At 28.7% G+C, this 19,990-nt stretch overlaps 1 protein-coding gene across 1 annotated transcript in view; it reads left to right on the plus strand.

Moving 5' to 3' along the window:
• The first annotated feature begins 902 nt into the window (after nt 1-902).
• LOC122504487 overlaps nt 903-19,990 on the plus strand; it is a 35,502-nt gene continuing 16,414 nt past the window's right edge. Inside the window, exons 1-3 of the mRNA XM_043615621.1 lie at nt 903-1,032; nt 7,395-7,871; nt 15,048-15,248. Of these exons, the coding sequence (XP_043471556.1) occupies nt 7,412-7,871; nt 15,048-15,248 (661 nt within the window). The 5' untranslated portion in view covers nt 903-1,032; nt 7,395-7,411. The remainder of the gene's footprint in view (nt 1,033-7,394; nt 7,872-15,047; nt 15,249-19,990) is intronic.

Below are 19,990 nucleotides of genomic sequence, written 5' to 3' on the forward strand. Positions count from 1 at the left end.
TTGAATTTTGTAAATTCTCAAAAATTTTCTTTAACATGATCTATTTTTTTGTAAATTCTAAACATATTATCGAGAAAATTTGTTTAACATAAATTCTCTAGAATTTAATAACTCTACTGATAGAGTTCTTTAAAGAGAATTAAAAGAGAGAATTTTTTTTTAAAGAGAATTTTTGAGAATTTACAAAATTTAAAATTTAGTGAGCTTAATTCATTACTAAATACAAAAAATTTGCATTTAGTTATTTATTTTGTTTAATGATAAACTTTTAAGAACAGTAAAAATTGTATTATTTTGACAAAGTAAAAACAACTGAATATAAAATGTTTTCGTTTTGTCATATAGTCTTTAAAGGCCAACGCAGAATGAATACGGTTACGGGAACAGGGCATGAGAAAGAAAAGGACACAGACAGCTTCAGTTATTTTCTTATGCATGCCCTGTTCCCGTATCCGTATTCAATCTGCTTAGGCTTTAAAGCGTAAATAAATGAAAATAAAGGCTGAAAATAATTCTGCACTATAAAGTTTTTAAATTCCATTTAGTAAACACTAACGCACAATAGGTTCAGGCCGCAGTCCCATGGCAGCGTTTTGCGTTGCGTTGTAATGAGAGAGAATGCAGCAAACGTATATTTGCGTCTTTTTTTCTCCCATTACGACGCAACGCAAAACGCTGTCATGGGACTCCACCCTCACGAACAAGATACATAACTTTGAAAAGGACACAAATATATATCTATCTCCTTTATTACTCCGTGATCCAGACGATTGCTTGACCAAAACACCGGAAGTATAGAATCACCTTAAGGCTTTGACATGAGTCCATCCTTATGATTCTATTGGAGACGCACCATTATATACCAAACGCTATTGTGATTAGACCTTTACAGTTGCTACTATAGTATAGTAGTGAAATTCGAAGCGTCCTTCTCTTGGATTATGTGTTTCTCGTTCTTGGATGGCGTCTTTTACTATTTTAGGCTGTGATGAAAAATGTTCTGGCTTTTTATGATTATTGTGTTATCAGAAGGTATTATTATAAATATTTATTTAATAAATAATATGTCAATAAATTTATTTAGATAATTATTTTTTTGATCTATATAAATGTATAAATATTTGAATGCAGTACTTGATTTATTGCAATGCCATGAATCTACATTCATACATCATTGTTTTTATAACCATAATGTGATTATGTCTATGTTTTTCAAAACCATAAATCTAGAAACTCATTTACCTTACCAAATTATTGTGATTGTTTTGTCTTAATTATCATTTCAAAATATTTGTGTGTAATTAATTTTAACCTATACTTGGTCGTTAAAGTAAATAATATTTGATATAGTGCAACAGAAGTAAAGTAATATTACCTTATAGAAATATTATCTTTAAAGTCAGGTTTAATTTTATTAAACGTGGTAATTGTATTTATGTAATAGTGGAAATTCTAAAGCTGTTTTTAATAATTTCTTGCTAAATTGTTGGTCATTAAAAATTTACAGCATATATTTTATTCTAAAGCAGAAATTTAAATACCAGTTATTAATAGTAATATGTTCACTGCCCCCAAATTTTTTAGATTAATTTAGTGCTTAGAATTTTTTTATTCAAATTGAGTAAATAATAAAATATAGATAATAGATATTTATTTAAATGTTTAATTAAGTATTTTAGAAAATAGAGAATTTTCTTTCTTCAAATTTTCGGATTTTTATAAATCTAAATGATTTAAATTGTCACATTTTTTACATGATGATATAATTTTTTTATCTCAATAAAGTATAAGAACTTTACTGCATACATTTTATTTTAAAACAAATGTTCGAAGATTATTTGTTCTTTAACTTGTTATGGCTATTATCTAACTCAGAAATTTATTACAATAAAAGTAAAATCAAAAGCAAATATCTAATGAAAACATAAATTTTCTAAAAAGTAAAATTTAAATATTTCTTTTACAACATTTTAAAAATATCTTATTATTGAAAGCATCCGAAATAATTTTCTAAGTTATTGAATGTTATATTATACGTTATATATTGAAAAAAGAAAGCTTTTATAAAATTCTCAGATGTATAATTTAATTTTCCTTTTGATGTTATTTAAATTCAATCGTATGTTATTATTTATTATGAATTATTCAATGAGTTATTTTTGGTGGGAACGTTGTGTAAATGAGTTAGAATATTTTAAATTTGGGATAATATTACTTTTATTTTGAATGTTTTTTTGATTAAAATTAAATTGATTTTTCATAAAATTAATTAAATGCCTTTTATAATTAAACTGGAGAAAAATAATTTTTATGGAATTATTTGATTTCTTGTGTAATATAAAATAAAATTGCATTTGGATTAGATAATATTTTTTTAATTTTATTGAATTGTATTTTAATTAACAATTTTTGTGTTTCAAATAAAATGCAATCTTATTAACTTAAATTAAAATTTTTTAATACAAATATAAAATTTTTAAAAATTTCTCAATACATGGAAAATATTCAATGTTTTTAAAAGTTCTTGTGCCCGTTTTAACCCTCTGCCTACGCTGACTTATCACCACTCTAGCGTTTTTGAATGTAATTCCCATAGTCCCCATTAGACGACCGAATTGTCCTTTTTAGTCGATAACGGTCACTTCCGTCTACAGAGGGTTAAAAATATTCTCTTTACAATCGAAATTACATGTAAATAATAAGGGTTGGTTATTAATATTTCATTTGTTAAATGAGGCTGCTTTTCTGATTATTTTCATAAATAATAAAATAATTTCACAAGAATTCTATTATTTACAAATTTTTGTATAAATTTCTACTCAATAATTACATTATTTTCATAAATAATTAAACTCATCGCAGAATTTTAATTATTTTTAGTAGAATTTTAATCAAATACCTCGAAAAATATAATTATTTTTAGGGTGTCTAACGGTCATAGAAAAGTCAGGGAATGTCAGAGAATATCATTCAAAGTCAGAGAAATTTCTATAAATATTAAAATTTTTTGTTAATAAAAATTTCTTAATCTAACACAACGTAAAAGATTTTTATTATCATTTGTTTCTATCATTAGATATTATATTATTGTTAAATATGTCAATTACTATATTGTTGTCGCAAGAAAGCAAAAATAAAATTAGTAAACAGCCAGGAAAAAGGCAAGAAAAGTCAGGGAATTTTTTCTTAATCCTTGTTTAGACACCCTGTTTTTAAAAATTTTATTAAAATTTGTCAAAAGAATTTAATTATTTAAAAGTTTGTTGATAAAATTCTTTATAAGAATTAAATTTTAAGAAATATTCAATATAAATTATTTATTTTTTTATTTAAATAATTTAATTCTAGTAGAATTTTCTAATATTATTGATTTAAGGGGTAACACTACCCTAGAGTCTGAAAAAGAGACCTATATTTTTGATGATTTGTTTTGAGAAAATGGAAACTAGAATAGAATTTCTTTTTAGAGGGTTTATTAAATACATATTGAAGTGTAGAAAAAAAATTTTTATTCAAAATTTTGTAACAAAATGGCGGCGATAAATTTCATAGTAAAAATCGACTACTTTTTTACGGCCGGAAAGGTTTCTTGAAAAGTTTAAGTCCTAGGGACTAGTTTCCATTTTCTCAAAACAAATCATCAAAGATATAGGTCTCTTTTTCTGAGTCTAGGGTAGTGTTACTCCTTAAGTGAATTTCAGTTAAAATTTTACATAATAATTGAATATTAAAATCATTAATTATAGCGTGAATTTTTAGAAATAATTGAATTTTGAAAAAGTTTTAAATTGAAATTTTTGAAAATCTGAATTTTTCATATTTTTAACTAACAATTCTGTAGAATTAATTTTTTCAAAAAGTTTAATTGAAATTATTCGAAGTTTTTATTTTCAAATATATGTGACCTGGTCAATGAAAAGGGACCTTACGTGTCAAAAAATCATTTTTTACTTTTTTGTTGATTCGGATAGGGTTTGAAACGCTCTTTAAGATGGTGAAAACCAAAAAATCATAAATTGATAAAAGTTTTTAAAAAAAATTTTTAAAGTCTAAAGAAACGAGAGTAAAAATACGAAAAAACTGATTTTTGTTATTATGCAAATTAAAATAATGAAGACGATAATTTTTTATTATTTAGAAAAGTTAACAGTTTCTTTGACAACTATCAACAGTCAAAATTCAAATTTGATATCATATTCGTAATCAGCGACCTCAAAAACCTTATTACTGTCTTTTTTACAAAAAACGATCACTTTTTAGAGAAGTTGACAGCTGCCAACTGTCAAATTGTCAATTTAACATCATATTCGTAATCAGCGGCCTCGAAAACCCTTACAAACATGTGTCACTTATTTACACTTATTGTTGCTAGTTAGAAAACTTAGATTATTTTTTCTATGTTTGGGGAGTTTGTTATTAATTTATATAAACAATTATTAAAAAAAAATTTCATTACTTGTACTTTTTTTATTTTGATACTGTGATTCACGGTGAAGAAAATAAGCCTAAATTGATTAAAAATATTAATATTTAAAAAAGTTACAAGGGTTTTTCTAAGTTAAACGCACGTAAGGTCCCTTTTCACTGTCCAGGTCACATATATTTAATTGAAGAATTTCCGAATAATCGATGAATTTTCGTAAAATTGAATTCTAAATAAATACATATGAAAATTCTCAAAGAACTTTCTCAAAAATGATTAAAAATGATTGACTTCAAGAAGAATTTTATAGTTAAAAATTCTAGAAAATAATAATTGAATTGAAATGATGAAAATAATTTTGAAGAAGTTACAGTAAAAATATTTTTTATAGTAGAAAATGATAATCTTATTACTCTTATTACTCATCTTCAATTTTATAAAACATAAATTGTTGAATTTCAAAAATATTTGAATTAGAAAATTTTGAAAATCTTAATTCCTATGGAAAAATAATAATGATTAAATATTTTTTTGAAAAAAGAAGTTATTGTTGTTTTCGAATAATTTTACAGTTAAAGAAATTCGTAGGCAAATAAATGTAATAAAACATTTTTTTCAGTATCTAATCATTTTTAAACTAAATCGCAGAATATTCTTTAGGGAAAAAGTCAAATTATTGTCTGGAAATCAGGGAAAAACAAAATTAAATTTTTGTGGCAACTGATTAAAATCGAATCATTTTTAGAAAATGTTATGGAAGCTATATGATAAACAATTTGAATTATATATACAAGTTGTATAAACAAATAAATTTTTATCCCCTTTTTGAGAAAAAAAATTCCCTCTTTCACCTTTTTTGAGGAAAAAAGGTACTGTGATGCCTGAATATAATTTAATTAAATTAAATTTAATTAAATTCAATGTTCAGATTTATCGCGTTTTCTGTTTCATTCAGATTATTGACGCCCCAACATAAAATAATTATGTTTTTCTGTCCTAAGCTTAAATACTCTGAAGAAAAAATTGACACTTGTCACAGTTCTGCTCCAGTACTGAAAAACACTGGTGGAGTACTGGCTGCAGTAGTTGAATCAGTACTAGTATTTAACCGAAATTATACCTACCCAGGCGGAAATTTTTAACTGGCGCGGTACCGCGCCTGTACTAACGACAGTAGAAAAACTGTACCGAAAGTCAGATCCGTCTTTATACCGCGCCAGCAGACATTTTACATCCGAATCGGTACAGACTGCCTGCACTGGCAATGACTCTCCAATTCAACCGGCGCGGACGCTAGACGGTTCGACGATTCGGTATTCGTCCGACTTTTCTGCCTGGGTAATGTTTTTAAAACTGTTTATACATTACTGGTTCTATAAGAAGAAATTGATACTTTCTTAATAAAAGTTATTATTAAATAATATTTAATACGAACTAATTTTAATTAGTGGTTCAATGTTTGCTATAAATCAGAAAAATTTTGCTAAATGGTTTATAAAATGATTGGTTTTATCAATTTATTTGTAAAATTTAAGTGTTCTACACACAGCAAAAAATTAATGACTAATTGAAATTAGTCAAAATAACTAATTTTATTAGGGGAGAGGGCCCCAACATGGATATGGTTCCGATTTAATGCTCTACAGTCCAAACCCAATAAAATATGGTAAATTGTAATATACTGAAAAAAGTATAATATATTTGGTATCTTTTGGTCACAGAAAAAACTTCTTATTTTGAACACAAACATTTTTTTAAGTATTTTTTTAAATAGTTAAAATTTTTTATTTAAAAGATGGCCCTAAGATGGACTCCTTTATAATCTCTAAAAAATCGCACAAAAGTATTAAAAGTTGTGTATGATAATAATCGAAAACAAAAGTAAATAAGAATATAAAAAACAAAGTTTGAAACTATTTACTTTTTAAATTTAATATATCAAGCCTCAGTTACTTTTATCCGCAAGAAAAATTCTGCGTGTATGAAATTTATTTTTATGATTAACATAAGCAAAAAATGAAATCTAATTATTCGCCTCTGCGTTTGTTTAAATTTCAAAAAATCCAAATATTTCAAAATTGAAGTTTTATTGAAATTTCCTAAAATATATATCGAGATTTTAACCTTATTAATAAAATATTCCTGAATATTTAACAAATCCGTTTAAGAGTTTCAGCTCTACATTTGTATAAATCTCAAGAACTCGCTATTTTTCAGTTTTCTTTACTTAAATTCTATAAAAATATCAAAAATGTTGAATAAACTTAAGAGAATTCTTTCTTTTATCAGTCGATATTTTGAGACTATACTTGAGTTATATAGGTTTGAAGGGCTGATTTTATATTAATAATGACTATACGGGCCAACGCAGAACAAATACGGATACAGAAATAGGGCATCAGAACGAAAAAGATGTTCCATTGCATTCTTTTTTCTCGTATCTATATTCACTCTGTTTGCACCGTTTATCAAAATCCATACATTTTGAAACAAACAATTTTTTGGAACTTTTTTTTAGAGTTTTTAGAAGTTTGCTACAAATTTTTCTTAAGTTTGCTACAAAATTATCTACTGCCTTTCGCCACGCAGAAATTTACTTTCGCCACTCTCTTCAGAGGAGTTAAGAAAAGTTCTATTTTCGGCATACTTATCTAACAAGAGAAATACTCCTTTAAAAGCAGGCGTTGAAGAAAATATTTTTCCGACCGCTTGTGTAACGTCAGCGGGGGGAAAAATATTTTTCGACCGTTCTCGATTAAAGATGTCTAAACGCATCTCGATTTCTGACTGCTTGTGTCCTCAATGCCATAATCTCCATCTATCCATTTTGTGCCTCGGGCGCAAAATTGTGTTCCCTTGGTCCCTTAATCTCGCCATCGTCACAATCACATAAATTGCGCTCTTGATAGGAAAATAACAATTATTACACAATGATTTACAATGCTAATAAAAATTTTCTTTTCTTTTGTAGCTTAATCAAAATTAAAAATGTCGTCGTCTAATATTCAAACTTTAGATGAAAGTTATTTCGAAGTTCGTTTTGTAGAAGGAAAAAACAGGTGTTTATTTACCAATAAATTCATAAAGAAAGGAACCATTGTCCTAGAATATCATGGTGACCTAGTTACGAGTAAAGCTGAGATGGATAAGCGAGAAGAACAATACGCGAATAATAATAAAGGTTGTTTTATCCTCGAAATTACACTTAATGGCAAAAAAGCATTCATCGACGCGACAGATGAAACTGAATTTAAGGCTCGCTTAATGAGCCATTCAGACAAACCTAATTTACAGCCATTCAAACAAATTATCGATGGTGCACCACATGTATTTTTTAGAGCAAAATACGATATTGAGCCTAACAATGAATTGGTATGGAACTACGGTGAGAGAAGGAGAGCAGTCCTTGAGTACAATCCATGGTTGAAACCTACGGCAAGATCACAAGGTATATTTTCTTCTTACGCAACAAATTTGTATGGTAATTTTAAGCGAATCCCAGTAAAAAAACCATTCAGAAGAAAAAAGTATTGGTGGTAACTTAAGCTGAATGCGTTTTCGCGTATAAACCGTATTGGAAGGTTGCGGTGAATACATTTTGCTTATCGTGAATACTTTTTTTAAAACTTTCGAATTAAAGATTTCTAAGCAAGGTTGATTTAATATTTATGAGGAACGCAAGTGAGCTGAAGTATAAAAATTCTTATTACGAGAATGAAAATTAGAAATTTTGTGAAAATATGAGAAAATGAAATGTGATAAGCAGATTGTAAATAGTTGATCTATTACAATATGCTAAAGCATATTGTGCTAGCAACGTATAATAAATTAAAAAGGACATGACTATTAAAAACTTACTAAGAAGCGCGGTAAATCTAAAAGTGGATAAGAAATCCTTGTGAAAGTAAATGTACTTAGTAAGTTTCTATCGGTAACGTCATGTTCTTTTTAATCTATTATACGTTGCTGGCACAGTAAAGCATTTAGTAATAAATAAAAATTTTGCATTCTGTCTGGCTTATTTCATTTTCTCATATTTTCACAAAATTTCGTATTTTCTTCTCGCAATCTGCATTTTTAATACTTTTGGTCACTCACGCTCTTCATAAATATTCTCAACCTTTCTTAGAAATCTTTAATTCAAAAGTTTTAAAAGAAAGTATTCTCGGTGATCAAAATGTATTCATCATAACCCACAAGGTTTTCACGCGAAAACGCATTCCGCTTAAGATACCACCAATACCGACCAATACTCTTGTTTTCTGAATACTTTTTTTACTGGATTATTGTGAAACTCGCTAAGTAGATATTTCATTATTTGGTTAGCTCAATAACTTTAACTATTCTTAAAATAGAGAAAAATAGCAAACCACAGCCCCTCTACAACCAGCATATTAACTAAATTTTAGCTAGTTTGTAAATTTAAACATATAATATATAGATATATATATACAAGTTGAGTAAAATTTAGATGCTGTGTTGGTTATAAATGCCCTGATTCTTGCCATTTTCATACAATGGAGTTGACCAGGAGAGACGATGGAAAACTATTGGGATCTCTTTTATTGTGAGACTCTCTCAATGCTTAGGTTGAGTCCACAATAGGCACTCTTCTTAAAGCGATGCATACCATCTACATCGATTTCTATTGTTCGAACAATGGAAATCGATGTAGAGGGTATGCATCGCTTTAAGAAAAGTGCCTATTGTGGACTCAACCTTACAAAAATTTTCAACAGAGATTTCTGTTGAAAATTTTTGTTACCATTAAGAGTAGGTCGTTTTGTTTAATTTGGCCCAGCTTCCACCAATCAGCGCAGCTTGTTAGCCACGCCCCCAAAAATGATTTTAATTAAATACATTGAAGAATGAGGGTGAGCTGTTGCACATTTTAGGGTGCGACATAGTTTTGTGACATAGTTTTGTGTACAACTGTAAGACTTTCTGTAACATGTAACAGGATAATCATTTGATTGTAACGTAAGGAAGTTGTCATAAAACAGAATTGTTTTTTAATCAAATTGTCAAGTAACAATATTGACATTTACATTATTATTATTTGATCGAATTGTCAGGTAGGTAATAATTTGGTAACATGTCCGTATTTAGTAAAGTGATAATTCAATTAAGTGAATTTGCACAACGTTACCCGAAAATGTACAAAATGAGCCTTCTCTGTTTTCAGTTTACCAATGTTTATTGAGATTACGCAGAAATTATCTGGAGAATTTGATACTAAAAAAGATAAATAAACTCATGACTATGTGAGATATATTAAACACATATTCTTTCTCAAAATATAGTATATACAGAAAAATATTTTTTAGGATATGTAATAAATAATATTCAAACATAATTTTTCTTGTAAAGTTTCTTGTAAAAGTTGTTCAGAATTTGCTTAGATTAGTTTAAAAAGTATAGGTTTAATTTGGACAAGTAGTGAATAACGTGTCGTTAAATTCTACATACCGTCCAAACTAACAATCTTTACCGCACCAAAGATAATAGTGAATTTTTCTTGTATAATTGGTAAGTAAACTTTGCCTTTTTTCATGATGCACAAACTTTTTAAGGTTAGTTTAGCAAGCTTAAATTAAACACTAATTAAATCTTATTAACAGAATCATATAATGCTTAGTTATATTAAGACTATTCTTTCCAAAAATTATTTTACTTTACTGCAATCATTGAGTTAAATCTCTAAAATGTTTTAATTTTTAAATTTATCTTGATTTTTTCCCGTATGCATAAAGATGTATGAAAAATTCCATTTTGGACATACAACTATTTTCATAAAATTTAGAAATTTCAAGTAGTGGTATGTAACCCTTACAGCGCACCCTCGGTGTCTGAAACGTACCCATACTCAACCCAAGAAGTATTTGCACTCTAAGGTCTCGTCTAAATTCGTAAAATTGAAGAGCATGTGGTGCCATTAGGCCGTATATTTTATACTTATCTTTACGTTTCTTTAGCGACATTAGTCACTATGTTCGTTTCTATTTTCTTCAAATTCCAATTTTTTTAATATATTAAGATCAAACAAAGGACCATGGAACATTTTCTCTTCAATATTGATATACTGAGATACCTAAGATAATTTTGCTGAAAGATAATATTCAATTCCAGGTTACAGAACACACTTTAACCCTTTAACGCCCGACTTTTTAGAAAAGTGCAATTTTCGTCATCTTTTGTATTTAGGTTCTCTTGGGGTCGATAATTACGAATATGAAATCAATTTTTCCAAACTCAAAATGGAGGATCCAATATGACGAACGAATTTTTTAAAATTGATCGGGTTCGTTTAAAACTGTCACTGGAGGGTTTTTGGGGTCTCTGATTACGAATGATGCCAGTCTTTTCAAAGTTGTAAATTTTGACATAAACATTCTTTTTTATTATTGCACAGTGGTCCAGAAATTTTTTAAGTCATTAATAAGAGTAGACATTTTTTAAAATCAGTTCTTCCCTCCTGATTGGTTCATGACAGATCGCGCACAATGAAACTCACGTTTCGAGAAAGAAACACTATTTGTGAAAATGCGCACCGTTTTTAAATGGAATGACTAATTTTAAATAGGGGAGACTAGGTGCAGTTGTTACAATTTTGATAAAAACAGTTTTAGTGATTAGAGTTTAACTCCAATATGTTTGGTCATACAATTAAATCAAAGGTATATTATCTAGTTTTAAAAGGCCATAATAGTTTTAAAAGGCCATAATTGATTTAGCTCTATATCTATTATTTAATTAACTAGAAGCATTTGAGTGAAAGCATTTGAAAGTATTTGAGTAAATTGTAACAACTGCACAAAGTGAATGTCGGTTGTTACAATACCAAGAATAATCTATAACATTTCTAAATTGAAGACAAATAATTTTTTATAACAATTTTTATTAATTATTTATAATTTTTGGCACAACGTAATAGTACGTGACAGTTCTATAGAAATGGCAGCGTTAATATTGTTTCGAAGTGAAAAAAACTTAAACAATTTTTTTTTAAATTAATTTTGAAGACGAATTTAGAAAAAACGAGATTTTTCATAAAAAATGAGTGTAAGAGTAACTTTAAAATTCGCACAACTTTAAAACTAGTTTTTATTTACTTATTTTTTATCCTAATTTGGTTAGAAATACGAAATTATTATTATTTTAAAGACCAAAAATTATTGAAAATATCATTTTCAATAATATATTAATAAGTGTAGAGCTTTTTATGCCCGTTTGTACATTTAAATAAATAAATAAATAAATTTTCTTAACTTTTTTATTTCAAGACATGTAAGAATTAAATGATGAAATCAAAAAATTAATCAATATTTTATCTTTCTTTAACGATATAGTAGTTTTTGTGTTTTGAAGTAAGACATAAATGTAGAAACCTAAAAATTAATCGATATTGTACCTTTATTTGACGATATTGGATCCGCCATTTTTTTTTAATTTTGACGTTAGATTTGAATTCAACGACTGTAAATACCCTCATATCAAAAGTTTCATAAAATTTCAGATAATAAAAAAATCATGTCTGCCATATTGGATCCGCCATTTTGAATTTTTAAATTTTGATGTCAGATTTGAATTCAGCAACCCCAAAAACCCTTATGCACTAAGTTTAATAAAATTTCGGGTAACATAAAAAAATCATGTCCGTCATATTGGGTCCACCATTTTGAATTTTTTAATTTCGATGTCGCATTTGAATTCAGCGACCCCAAAAACCCTTGTGTGCTAAGTGTCACAAAATTTTGGGTTAAATAAAAAAAACCATATCCGCCATATTGGATACGCCATTTTGAATTTTTGAATTTTGATGTCAGATTTGAATTCAGCGACCTCAATAACCCCAGAGAAACAAATGTTATAAAAATTTATTCACTTTTTCGACTTTTGGCCATGTTTTCGGCGATCTGGACCACTGTGCATTGTTATAAATAAAAAATTGTTAATTCTTTATAGCAATACAAATTTTTTTCATTAAGTAGAATAAATTTGTGGATGTTGGATGTTTGGAAATCAAAAATATTTTAATTTTTGTCAAAGTTATTAAAGTTTAAAGTGAAAAGTGGTTTTAGTCAAAACCGATGGGTGTTAAAGGGTTAAAGATAGTGGGTGTCAAATACCTATGTGTACGGATTAACTCTCTACATACTCATATGACCGTTATCGTCTAAAAAGTCAATATCAAACCTTGATTGAGAAGTGTGCGCTTTAAGGGTTAAATAAGTGTTACAGAGAAGGTAAAATGAAGCTATAATCTATGCATGTAAGTAGCTTATTTAAAAATCTTAAAAGTTCTTAAGATTGAGTTATTACAAAATAAAATTACTGTACTTTTGTTATGCATTATTGTTATTTGTGTTTACTTCACTAAAGGTGTTGTTATTCTCTACTTGATGGGTATGAAGAGGATGACAATATTATGAATTTAGCCGTAGAGTTATGTTTCTGTCTCTTTTTGTTCTGGTTTTTGAGTGTCTTAAGATATTCAGGGAAAAATCAACCATGATTCTGATTTCACATTTCACACTCATTCATTCTTTATTACATAATATGTTTTTTAACACTTTTCAAAACATTCTTCTCAGGTAATTTTTTGCTTTATCTCCTTAAAGATAAAATCTAATCATATTATCCATAGAATACTTGCATGGAATGTACTATTTATACTTTTATCTTGATAAAAGTGATGCATATGAACATTATGCATTTTTAAATAATTCAAACTATTGAAAAATGTTAATATGAACTTCTATTGATTAAATAAAATCTAGAACATCGAATATGTAGTCAAAAGAATATTTTTTATATGTATCACTTATACGAACATTAGGGTGGTTCTTATTTTGGAAATGTTGAACTACTTTTTCATTAACTACCACAAGTATAAAACTTCTTATAAAAATTTCAGTTTAGGGGAGAATGGGTAGCTCCGGACAGTGGGTAGCCCAAAACACTCTTAACTTTTTACTACTTAAATAAATTACAAATGATATCAAGTCCAATAATTAAGGCACTTTTCCTATATGACGGTTTGAAAAAATCGATTTTTTTTGCATGTTTCAAAAGTACAATATTGTAGAAATATCGTATAAAAGATTTAGACAGATATTTGAAAAACTAACAAAGTTACAGCGCGTAGAATTAAACAGTGCACGGGTGCGAGCTACAGCTACCAAAACTTTAAACACGTTTTTCTCAAAACCACTTTTTTCTAACTGGTGACAGGGATTACTCAAAATCTATTAAACCGATCGGTCTGCAATTTGGAGGCATTATTCTACACATGAGTGGCTATCGTGTGAACCTCGGTCATGATTTTACATAAACATTTTCCTATTTTTTTTAACAACTACTTACGAAAAAAATTGTTTATTGAGGTTCACACGATAACAGTAAGCCTATACTGTGGAAAACTACGTTTGATTTTTTTATTTCAGACAATACTGAAGAAAGTTATCGTTGCGACCGTTCACTTGTGCATTTTCAAAGGAGTCACCTTTGACTCATAAAAATAATTATAAAATGATTTGAAAAATCACTAAAAAAAATTTTTTGTATATTTTTAGACACCAATTATAACATGTAAAATAAGTTATAGAATTATATTTTATTTTCTGTGAAAAAAAATTCCTGAAAAAAGCCTGAAATTTCGGCCGTCACATAGGAAAAGTGCCTTAAAATATAAAATATTTTCACAAATGTCCGGAGCTACCCGACAAATTGTTGAAGGTTAAGATATAAATACTGATACTTTTTATAAAATCAAGTTTTCAAAGAGTTAAATAAGTTATCACAAAAAATGGTTCTGTAGGCAAATCTAGTTCATATATAAGAATTTAATATATTTTGCATGTTGACAATATATTGAATTGCTAGATATAAACTGAAATTTTCCCAAAAAACCTTTATACTCTTGAAATTTAATGTAAAAGCAGTAAAAAATTTAAAGGTGTGCAAAAAGACCGAATCCCGATCGGGTAATTTCGGGCTTTTCAATTTTCGGGTGGGGTCGGGCCGAAATATTTCAGGTACCCGACTGAATTCGGGTTCTCGAAAGTTTCGGGTACTCGACTGTATTCAGGTTCTTGAAAGGTTCAGGTACTCGACAACCTTCGGGTTCTCGAAATTTTTAGGTACCCGACTACATTCGGGGTGTTACGAAAAAACTCTTATTTATGCCGAAAACTTAAAATAAAAACTGTATTTTGGTTCTATTTTCTTCGGGAGTGTTTTTTTCGTAACACCCATCGACATCTCATTTAAACTTTAACCCTTCGATGGCACGGGTTAATATTTATGAAATGGACTGTTCTTGTGCGTTATTCATTTTTTACATTTTAATTAAAATTCTAACTGGTGATCTAAGAAATTCCAATTTTTCTAAAATGAGAACCACCCTAACGAACATCTACATGATCAGGTGCATATTCAATCATTACTTTTTATTGGAAATTTGTAGAAATAATAAACTGAGAATCATAAGAACTCCTTACTTGTGCATGCTAAAATTACTGCCCTGCCACTTAAGTTTGCAATTTTTATTACATTTAGATATAAATAAACATGCTCATTAACGTAGTTTTAAATATTGTTATATTAAAATGTTTTGTTTTAGTTAAGAAGAATGTGCCTGTCCATCTAAACGAATCTTATGTATTATTAGAAAAATTGAATTTACATACATCCCTGAACAAAACAAGTGACAGTTGGATAAATGGTTCTATTAATTCCATAGACAGTAATAAAATATGTAGCCATTCAACACCTCTCAATGGGTCCATAAATTCGACGGATTGTGAACATGTGAATACTAACGGTATGTATTATCTCAAAGCTTCCAGCTTCTTTTATTACTTCAGAGCACCACATGGAGAAACCTTCAAGTAGGGTGATTGTGCGTATTACTACGTATTTCAAAATCAGCCACGTTTAAATAATTATTTGAAGCTTTTAATCTAAATTTTTTTCTACATTTTTTTGTACTGAGTAGTTAATCTTTCTTAGAACTAAAAAAAGTCTTTGGGTCATAAAAATAATTTAATTTGTTTAAAAAAAAGGAATATTTAAAAAAAGTGCACAAGTGTAAATTACTACGAATTTGCTTGAAATACTACGCGTGCATTACTACGCTGTGTCTATTAATACGCGTGAATTATTACGAACGTTCCAAATGCTAAATATTATTACTATAATTGAAATTGTTATTTAATAACCTAGATTTTAGCTTTTAATTTATTTCGAAAGGACAAAATAATATATTTCATTTTTTTATTATTATATAAAACTTTATTTATAATATGAAAACAAAATATTTATTTTTGATTAAATAACAAAATTAAATTGAATAATTAATAAAGGTTATATGTTTAATCATGTTTTTTATTTATTAAACAAAAATTTTAGTTCGATTTCCTTCGTATACTGCATCCTAATCTTTGACATTGTGCTTTTGTGCAGTTTTCACAATATTAAAAACTATAAAATACTTTTATATATTAGCTAAAATCTATTTTCATTGCGTTCACTACAAACATTATAAACAAACACGAACTGTCAACAACTATATTTCAGGTTGTGTTACATGGCGCAGAAATAAACGCAAGCGCGAAAAATCCTGTGTCTAATTTTACGTCTAAAATTAAATAATAAAAACGTTAAAAACATAACATTTTCTTTAAATTTATAAAAACTAATGTTATTGCTTTATTTAGAAATAACTTAACATTAAATATTTGTTCACAAAATACATAAATATATTTATCTTTCTGAAAGCACTCTTAACTCACTAATGCAACTTTTTGTTCTCTCATCTAAACTAGATATTTTGAAAGTTTAATAAAACATTTCAGAATGCATTTTTTTAGAAGTTTTCATTAAAAATAACAATTAATATAAACTAAAGTTTTATTATAGATGTTTTATAGACTATTATCTGTCAAATGAAGTTTTAGTTTAATATTTTTAATGAAATTCGTAGTAAATGGAGCACTGGTAGTAATACGCACAATCACCCTAGTCTGCTCACCCGAAACTTATGCGTCAGCGCCACCACGAAACTTGTTCATCTGCACTCCCAAACTGGGTGATCCACGTACCCAGTTGTCATATTCTAAACTTTTTGGGAAGTTTGTCTATCGAAAACGGTAACGATACGCACCCAGTGGCGGGCGATCAGACTTCCCATGCAGTGAGAAGCGAAATATTTTGACAGTGGGAAGACAGACTTCTCAAAGGTTTCTCCGTGTCGGAAATCCGTGGGGAATCCGAATCCGCCAGAATCTTAAGAAATCGTAAGGATTCGTCTTTTACGATTCCAGTCGAATTCTTATAAATCCATTTAAGTACTGTTCACAAATAAATTCAAGATTTGTAATATAATGATTATTTAAAAATTCTAGCCAATTAACATAAGAACACGAGAGAGTCCTTTGCGAATCCGTCCGAATCTAAAATAATCGTAAGAACTCGTCCTTTACGATTCTAGTCGATTCCTTGCAAGTAAAAATAGCTTTTGAAATATTGTTGAATTCGATTCTGAGTGAACATCCCCTCGGATTATTTATGAATCCGTTTCATTGACAAAATTTTTCTGATTTTCACACGATAGGGGCAAGCTTACTTTTCAAGAAACTAGTAGAGTTTTGTTATATAAATCACATGAATTTGAAATATCGTGTTCGCTAATCACAAATAATGGCAATTTCAGGCGGCAATGACAGCAAGATAATTGTTAATATACAATAAATAAATTTTTTTTGGTATTTTGAAACCTTTTCTTTAATATACAAAAAGTTTAAAGTAAATAAAATAAATTGTGCAATTAAAAAAAATATTTTATAAAAGTGACTGAGATGTGTTACTAACCCTTTATGATAAATAGTAACGGATTTAAATAAACAACTTAAATTTATAAAAATAATTGAACATATATGTATTTAAAAATTTTCTCATCTGGCATCAATCGAACAAATTGTTTTGCGTATAAAATCACTCCACAAAATCTTTTCAGACATTCGCATTTAGTAAATAAAAAAAAGCTTATAATTTTCTGATCAGCTTTAACCTTGGCTATTTTAAAATGAAATTATCGTTCACAAAAAGTATGTGGTAAAATACATTTGCATAAAAACTCTTTACCGCTGGTAATTAATTTCACAATAAATATCTACCATTGAGTAGAAGTCAGGTTTTGTGGAATTAATTCCGATACGTGGTGGGGATCGTTTTTAGGTCCGCGTGGCTTCACTAGCTGGTAGTGATAGAATTCGCCCACACTGGCCAAAATCGTGAGATCCTGAGATTAATTTGAATGTCGCCTCACATTTCCTAGTCAAGGTTTCGCCAACTTCAGCCGATACTTCCAAAAATTGCAACCTCAGCAAACAGATAAAATATAGGCGGCGTCATTTTGAAAATATCACTCGGTGACAATATATATTTGTGCACCAACAGCTTTACAACATTAAATTTTACATTAATCCAAGATTAATGAATAACATTAAAAATTAAATTAACATTAGTCGTCGACAATAATAAATAGATTTTATTAATAATAATTCTTATCGCCGAGAAAAGCAATGACAATATGTCCTTATAACATACATAGATTCTTTACAAATCGAGTCAAAATTAATCAGTCTTACACTGCAGTGTATTTTTCGCGAAAAACTTTAATTTTACTGAAACGAGCTGGAACGATAATACCGGTGAAGATAGACTCTGTTATAAAGTTCCCTTAATCCGCGAATTATCATCATGATCGACCAGAATAAAGGCATTTCGATTTAGAATTTGTTCCATTCTTTAGAGCCCTTCAAATAAATGAAAGAACTTCTGTGTCACTCGCTGAGACACATCGGATAAATGGGGCACCCGCAGAAGTACCAATTAATTAATTGATGCTTTTTGACCTACTACACGTTCATCAAATGCTCACTGCATGTGATCTCTACCCAACTGCAATTAAACCCATGCTGCGACAGCGTTTCACGTAAAATCGGGAAAAGCTAGACTAATCAGCCTTCCAAACTGTCGACGTGAATTGTGATCCATGATTACTGAGAACGCGTTTTGGGATTCCCATTTTAAGAAAATAACGTTTTCAGTTTCGGTAAACAAGCTAATGGGGTAAAGTGCAACACATTTCAAGAAATCATCCTGAACCACAAAGTTGTATGTTACTCCCGCTATAGAGGCAGGCAGAGACTGTTTCGTACGCTGATACGTGTTACAACTTCGGGTATAATCATTAACATCGCGACGCATGTATACAGTAAAAACAAAGTCATAATTTAATCTCAAGAGTTGCCTTCTTTTCAGTTGTAAGTGAAATTAGACCGAATGCGATTAATTTCAACATGGGAAATAAAGTTTAAAAGAATCAAAGCACAAGTCTGTAAATAAGCAGCTTCACTGAGAAAAAATGCTATTGAATCTATAGCACGCATATTCACATACGTTCAAAAGCAGACGTCATTAACTTAATGCAATATGTAGTTCAATTTATAGCATCACTATTGAATCAAAGTAGTCATTTTCTGATTTAAAAGCAGTGCTATAAAATAGACTACATATCAAATCAAGTTACTGACATCTGCTTTTGAACATATGTGAATATGCGTGCTATAAATTCAATAGCATTTTTTTCTCAGTGTATGTCTCAAAATCGTTTTCAAAAAAACTACAGTAGTACCTTTCTTCATAAAATATATATTATAGCAGGAGATTACAATTCCACAACAATAAATACACTTTACACGCGTAACCCAACGAACTTCACTTCCATGACATTAAATATCCAATATTTATTTTTAGATAGGGGAGACTGGGGCGAAAGGTTAAACTGTCAAAACAGTTAAAATTCATTATCTTTCGAACGGAAATAGTTAGAGCTTTGCAATTTTAATTATAGAAGGGTGTTTCACACTAAATAAATGTCCAAAGTTATGTGACATTCTGTTCATTTTTGTGGTGTTCATATTTAAAGTTTGTTTTCACCCTACTTTTAAAAATTTTTTCGTAAAAGAAAATATCAACTTTAAAGTATATTTTTTGAATTTATTCTTATCGCGATTTTTTAGGTCCTTATTTGGGTCCCCTGAAGAGATACCTAAAGGTATTTGCTAAATATCTTTAGTCAGATTTTTTATATTTGTTGTTAAGAAGAGGTTCCCATTGCGGGAGTCAAAAAATTGATTTCTTTTTTATTGTATTTTTTGAAAGCTATATATATGTAGAATATGTGTATAGCGATTTTTTTATCCGAAGAATATGTGTCCTGACGCGGTAAAAGGGACCTTACGTCCACAAAAATTAATTTTGAGTTATTAATACTATTCTATAGATTTTGAGTTGCTCTTTCACATACGAAAATCAAAAATTTATTTTACTTACAAATTTTTTTATTATTAACGATCAAACTTGTTCAATTTGAAGTGTTTTACATACAAGCAGAAAGCAATTCAGAAAATCAGCCCCTCTATTTTTTTATACTACCTTACATGCTATACACATACGATTATTTTGCTTCGTGTAACATGGACAAATATCAATGTGTGG

The sequence above is a fragment of the Leptopilina heterotoma genome, unplaced genomic scaffold (genome assembly GCF_015476425.1).
Source record: "Leptopilina heterotoma isolate Lh14 unplaced genomic scaffold, ASM1547642v1 Lhet_3, whole genome shotgun sequence".
NCBI classification, from domain to species: Eukaryota; Metazoa; Arthropoda; class Insecta; order Hymenoptera; family Figitidae; genus Leptopilina; species Leptopilina heterotoma.